The following is a 6,969-nucleotide window of genomic DNA, read 5'->3' as shown; positions in this document are numbered from 1 at the left end:
AGTGGATGCCGAACTTTCTATTTTATATTTTAATGTTAAGTATCTAGTGGGACGCTAATATTTTAAACTTTATAACTTATAACAAAACCTATAAATTAATTTAGATATTATAATAAATATGTGGTAAATTATATGTAATATCTTAAACTTTATAAACGTATTTATTTACTTGTAACAAAGCCGAAAAACCTAAGTCATTTCCAACAAGTGGCATCAGAGCTAACAATCAGTTGGACATCTCAGAATTTTTGGGTGTATTGCTTATGCCCACGTTCCCGATCAGAAAAGGAAGAAGCTGGATGATAAAGGCGAGAAATGCATCTTTACCGGATATGACAAAAGGAGCAAGGCGTATAGAATCTATAATCCCCTCACGAAGAATTTAATCATTTCTCGAGATGTTGAGTTTCATGAATCAGATTACTGGAGATGGAGCGAGAAAGAAAGAAAAGTTGTCAGCTTATTCTTTAGTGGTGATGATGATGACGGTGAAAACCCCAATAATGAAGGCGACAGATATGATGATCCAACTCCTCCCCAAAGTCCAACTTAAAAAACTCCCGCATCAACACCATCAACAAAAGGAAACAGCAGTTCAGGGGGAGAACCGAGAAAGATGCGGAATCTAGATAATATCTATGAAGCAACAAGTCCGGTACAAACATCCTTTGATTATTCTCTCTTTTGTGTAATGGATAAATGTGATCCTAGTTACATTTGAAGAGGCTTCTGAAGAAAGCAAATGGAACAAAGCCATGGATGAAGAAATTGGCGCAATCAAGAAGAATGATACATGGGAGCTCACAGATCATCCAGAAGGACACAAAGCAATTGGTGTCAAGTGGGTCTATAAAACCAAGATGAATTAAGATGGAGTAGTGGAAAAGTACAAAGCAAGGTTGGTGCCTAAAGGCTACAAGCAGAGATTTGGCATTGACTATGATGAGGTATTCTCTCCAGTTGCAAGAGTTAATACCATACGACTTCTAACAACAATTGCAGCTCAGAATCAGTGGAAGATTTTTCAGATGGATGTCAAATCAGCATTTCTAAATGGTTATCTCGAAGAAGAAGTCTACATCGAACAACCTCCAGGATATGTTCAAAAAGGCCAGGAGAATAAAGTCTACAAATTGAAGAAAGCCTTATATGGTTTGAAGAAAGCTCCGCGAGCATGGAATACAAGGGTTGATGAATATTTTCAGAGAAATGGTTTTGTGAAGAGTTCATAGGAGCATGCCCTCTAAACGAAGATAAATTCAGGGGGATATTATGATCGTGTGCTTGTACATGGGTGACATGATCTTTACAGGACACAACCCTAGTATGTTTGATGATTTTAAGAATGTTATGACTAACAAATTTGAGATGACCGATATTGGTCAAATGTCATAATTTCTTGGAGTCGAGGTGAAGCAAAACAAAGACGAGATTTTTATGTCTCAGAAAAAATATGCGGAGCAGATTTTAAAGAAATTTAGAATGGAGGAATGCAAGAAAGTAAACACGCCAGCAGAAGCAAGCATAACGCTCCAAGTTGATTCAACGAGAGAGTCGGTAAATTCGACATTGGCGACATTGTTTGGCCTTAAATATGTACATCCTCACCTAAACGTGACATAGCTCACATTCTTTTTATATAGTAACTTACATAATTTTAACGACTCAAAATATACATCTAATTTATGTATTTTATGATGCAAATTACAAGACATTTCATTGATTACACAACTCAGCTAGCACAATCTTTGGGGAAAAATAAAATAAAATCATGTATCAAAGAACAAACTAAAATAATATTTAATTATGAAATAAACTTATATTAAAATAATCACCGCATGATATTAATGGTTAAGAAAATATGAAAACACACCTTGAATAAACTAGAGACCATTAAATTGATATACAAGATAAGTGATAAAAGAAACACACACAGGGGAACGCCACACACAAGATGATGTAGATAATATAATATTCTTAAAACTTATTCTTTGTTGATGTTGATGTTGTAGAACCTAGCACGCGAATAACAAAAGCAAATATTATATTAACCTAATAATATACTACAAGAATTGCGTGTATGCTATTCTTAACCATATGACACATAAAAGAGTACCTTTTTGATTTACTATAAAGCTATGACAATCTATCTTCGTTATTAGTCCCTTGCCTCTCTCTACTTTGCTCTGCCTTACTCTTCTCTGGGGAATCCACTGCCTCTTCTCTGTTTTTCTTTTTTTTTTCTTTTTCACCTCGGCGGCCTATTAAATTTCAAGGTTTTGATAATAATGTGTGAATCTTGTTTAAGAGATGTGCTGATTATATATATAGATCATGTATCACTCCTTTTTCTAATCTAATTACCAAATCAAAACAAATTCTTTTATAACTCTTATTCTAAATTAAATCAAATTCTTCACATCTATTATTATTATTATTATTATTAAATTTCACGTATATTACATATATACCCCCTTAAAAAGGATTCCGTCCCCGGAATCAAACGAAACTAAATACTCGTACTAGATTCGAACAAATGCGAATATTTCTCACGGATAGATTCTTCTAACTCCCAAGTCGCCTCTCTCTCAGAATGATTTTTCCACAAAACCTTCACAAACGGAATGGTGTTCTTCCTCAAAACTCGCCCTTCTCGAGCTAAGATAGTCTCAGTTTCTTCCTCACAAGAAAGATCTTCTCTAATCTTATGCAATGGATACTGAACTACGTGTAATGGATGATATTTATAGCCCCTCAAAACAGACACATGAAACACATTATGCACATGAGATAGTTGTGGTGGCAACCCAACTCTATAAGATACTTCCCCTACTTTCTCCATAACGTCGAAATGGCCAATATATCTTAGACTAAGCTTTCCCTTCATACCAAAATATTTCACACCCTTAGAAGGAGACACCTTCAAGAACACATGATCACCTGGCTCAAATCCACCAAACTTCTGATGTTGATCCGCATAACTCTTTTGTCGAGATCGAGCTTCCTTTAAACTTTCTTTAACTTTCTCCACCTTCTCATTAGTGATTCTAACTAGCTCTTGTCCTTCAATGACTCTCTCTCCAACCTCATCCCAACAAGATGGTGCTCTACACCTCCTACCATATAAAGCCTCAAATGGTGGCATACCAATACTCGCGTGCCAGCTATTATTGTACGCAAACTCGACAAGATACAAATATTTATCCCAATCACCTGTCCACTCCAAAGCACAAGCCCTCAACATATCTTCCAATGTCTGAATCGTCCTCTCCGATTATCCATCGGTCGTTGGATGATAAGTTGTACTAAAATTAAGCCTTGTACCCCAAGCATGTTGGAAACCCTTCCAAAACCGCGATGTAAATCTCGTATCCCTATCAGAAACTATCGACACAGGTACACCATGCACTCTAACAATACCTCGCTGAAAAATCTCTGTCAACTCATGAACATGAGTAGTCTCTCTAATAGGCAAGAAGTGAGTGGACTTAGTAAGTCTATCAACCACCACCCATATGACATCGTTCTTCTCGAAAGTCCTCGGAAAATGAGTCACAAAATCCATAGTAATGTTTTCCCACTTCCAAACTAGAATATCTAACTGCTGCAACAATCCACTAGGCCTCTGATGGTCTATCTTCACTTGTTGACATGTAAGACATTTTCCCACAAATTCTGCTATATCTCTCTTCATTCCACTCCACCAAAAGTGCTTCTTCAAATCTCCATACATCTTAGTGGAACCTGGATGAATAGAAAATGAAGAACTATGAGCCTCCTTCAAAATTTTCTCACGAATCGCCGGGTCTGCGGGCACGCACAATTTCCCACCCAACCATATCATGCCCTCATCATCAACACGAAAGTGTTTTTGCTTGCCACCTGCCACCTCAGATCTAATAGCTTTCAAACCTGTATCATCCTTCTGAGCTTCCTTAACCCTTGAAACAAGATTCAGTTCCACTTTCAAATTTGCAATGCTACCACTTGATCCTCTAACATACAACTCAACACCCAAGCGCTCAAAATATGAAATAAGGTACGACTGAGTAATGAGAGATGCAACACTCCCCAAGTTCTTCCTACTAAGAGCGTCTGCCACTACATTCGCCTTCCCCGGATGGTATTGAATATTTGTATCATAATCCTTAAGAAGTTCAAGCCACCTCCGATGCCTCATGTTAAGCTCCTTCTGAGTAAATATGTATTTGAGACTCTTGTGATCAGTAAAGATGTCACAAGTCTCTCCATAAAGATAGTATCTCCAGATCTTCAAAGCAAATACCACAGCCGCTAACTCCAAGTCATGGGTAGGATAGTTCACCTCATAAGGTTTAAGTTGCCTAGAGGCGTAAGAAATCACTTTCCCATGCTGCATAAGCACACACCCCAATCCTCTCTTAGAAGCATCACTATAAACCTGAAAACCTCCATTCCCTGATGGCAACACAAGTATTGGAGCAGACACCAACCTCTTCTTTAACTCTTGAAAGCTCTTCTCACGATCATTATTCCACTCGAACTTAATTCCCTTCCTCATTAGCTGAGTCAATGGCAAAGCTATGGAAGAGAAACCTTCCACAAAACGCCTGTAGTAACTTGCCAGACCCAAGAAACTCCTCACCTCCGTCACATTGCTAGGTCTGGGCTAATTAGTAATAACCTCGACTTTCGCAGGATCCAACTCAATGCCCCTACCAGATACAATATGCCCCAAGAATGCCACTTCCTCCAACCAGAATTCACACTTGGAAAATTTCGCAAATAACTTCTTCTCTCTCAAAATTTCAAGTACAGTACGTAAATGCTCCTCATGCTCCTCTCTGCTCCTAGAGTATATCAAGATATCATCGATGAAGACCACCACGAATTTATCCAAATAATCATGAAAGACCCGATTCATCAAATCCATAAATACCGCTGGTACATTCGTCAACCCAAAGGACATCACGAGAAACTCATAATGACCATAACGGGTGCAAAATGCAATCTTCGGAATATCCCCCTCTCTAACTCGTAACTGATGGTAACCAGATCTCAAATCTATCTTTGAAAAGTACTTCGCCCCTTGTAACTGATCAAACAAGTCGTCAATGCGTGGCAAATGATACCTATTTCTGACAGTCACCTTATTCAACTCCCTGTAATCAATACACAACCTCATGAAACCATCCTTCTTCTTCACAAACAGCACAAGAGCGCCCCAAGGAGACACACTTGGCCTAATAAATCCTCTATCCAATAACTCTTGCAACTGCTCCTTCAATTCTTGCAACTCAAGTGGTGCCATTCGATAAGGCGCCTTAGAAATAGGCTCGGCACCTGGAACAAGTTCAATAGTAAACTCCACCTCTCTATGTGGTGGCAAACCTGGTAGCTCATCGGGGAACACATCTTCATACTCCCTCACAGCTGGATAATCCTCGATGCTAGGTTCATCCTTCGATGTATCCTTCACGAAAGCAAGGTAGCCATCACAACCCTTAGACAACAATTTACTCGCCTTTAGAGCAGAAATTAACTTAATATCCCCCTGCGGGTGAGACCCTTGGTACACAAATTCTAGTTTATCTGCATCCCCAAAGATCACCCTTTTTCCTTGACAATCAATTGTGGCACGATTTTCACTCAACCAATCCATACCCAAGATAACATCAAAGTCATGCATCTCCATCGGAAGCAAGTTAACCTTATAATTTCTATCTCCAACAGCTATCGGACACTCTCGATACACATCAGAATAACAACAGAATTCCCCATCGGGGTAGAAATAGACATATGAGGATAAAATAATGAAGGTGCAACGCCTAGATGATGAACAAACGATAAAGACACAATAGAATGGGTTGAACCAGTATCAAATAACACATAAGCATCACGTCTACCAATAAGAAGTATTCCCGAAATGGTACCTGAATTAGCTGATGCCTGCTTTGCCGTCAATGCAAACACTCTGGCAGTAGGATTTTGCTGACTTCCACTGCCACTACCACCGCCAGCTCCTCCTCCACCAGGGTTGCGTGATACTGTGCAATCCTTTGCCCTATGGGGCATGCTACCACATAAGAAACAAGCCCCAGTCTGTCTGTAACAAGCTCTACCTGGATGATGTCCACCACATGTAGCACAAGGAGCCACTGGAATCATATTGGGGTTTCCCCCATACACTGAGTAACGGCTCTGCCCCTGTTGACAATTCTGCCACTGCCTAGGCTGCTTCTGTCGCTGAAACTGCTGATTCTGATTCTGACCTATATACTGATTTCGGCCGTGGAATGACTGACCACCCCTATTCTAATTCTGTCCGCGCCACTGTCCCTGTTGACCATTCTGACCTCCATACCAATGTCTACCCTGTGTAAAACCCTGATCATCCCTAGTCCTCTTACTACCACTGTTAGACCTGGAAGTCCTGAAATCTATGCGCTCCTTCTCAACATCCTTCGCTGCATCAGCCGCCTCTGCCACATTATCAAATTTAAAAGAAATTATGGAACCCCTCAGATGAGACTTCAACCCCCATTTAAATTTATCAGCCTGCTGCGCAGCAGTCCCTGCAACTGTCCCAGCAAATCCAGCCAACCTTATAAACCTTGCCATATAATCAGTAATGCTCTCATCCTGGTGCTGCATAATAGAATGAAACTCCCTCAAATAAGCCTCCCTATCAGCATTAGAGAAGTACTGCTCATAGAATACCTCCTTGAATCCCTGTCATTCTAAAGCCTCTGCATACTGCTCCCCTTTAGTAGCTTTCACTCCTCTCCACCACCTCTGAGCATCCCCCTCCAACTTATACACAGCTAACCTGACCTTTTGAATCTCATCAAAACCCAGTGCGTCAAAAATCTTCTCTAGATGAACAATCCAATTTTCAGCATCAATGGGAGTCGGTGCTGCACTAAAAGAGTCCGGTTTCTGCTTCACAAACCTCTTCAACCATACAAACGGCTCCAGCTGATGGCCCCG

The 6,969-nt window shown here is 40.0% G+C and overlaps 1 protein-coding gene across 1 annotated transcript; it reads right to left on the bottom strand.

Annotated features, from left to right (window-relative positions):
• Positions 1-2,509: 2,509 nt before the first annotated feature.
• LOC141704110 (uncharacterized) lies at positions 2,510-5,674 on the bottom strand. The gene is made up of 3 exons (XM_074507426.1): positions 5,190-5,674; positions 3,745-3,995; positions 2,510-2,940 (listed from the first exon to the last, which is right to left on the bottom strand). Exons 1-3 carry the CDS (start codon positions 5,672-5,674, stop codon positions 2,510-2,512), a joined length of 1,167 nt encoding a protein of 388 aa, XP_074363527.1.
• Between the last annotated feature and the right edge of the window lie 1,295 nt (positions 5,675-6,969).

Source organism: Apium graveolens, unplaced genomic scaffold (assembly GCF_009905375.1).
Source record: "Apium graveolens cultivar Ventura unplaced genomic scaffold, ASM990537v1 ctg7413, whole genome shotgun sequence".
NCBI lineage: Eukaryota > Viridiplantae > Streptophyta > Magnoliopsida > Apiales > Apiaceae > Apium > Apium graveolens.
The sequence above is the reverse complement of the archived record's forward strand: the minus strand, read 5'-3'. Positions and strand labels throughout refer to the sequence as shown.

What these genes read in the sequence shown, in the direction of transcription:
- LOC141704110 (XM_074507426.1), bottom strand. Translation starts at nt 5,674, where the DNA reads ATGGAGATGCATGACTTTGATGTTATCTTGGGTATGGATTGGTTGAGT. An exon ending in CCTTGGGGCGCTCTTGTGCT is followed by an intron (nt 3,996 to 5,189) that starts GTTTGTGAAGAA and finishes GTTGTATGTTAG; the next exon opens with AGGATCAAGTGGTAGCATTG. An exon ending in TTCATTTTCTATTCATCCAG is followed by an intron (nt 2,941 to 3,744) that starts GTTCCACTAAGA and finishes GATTTGAGCCAG; the next exon opens with GTGATCATGTGTTCTTGAAG.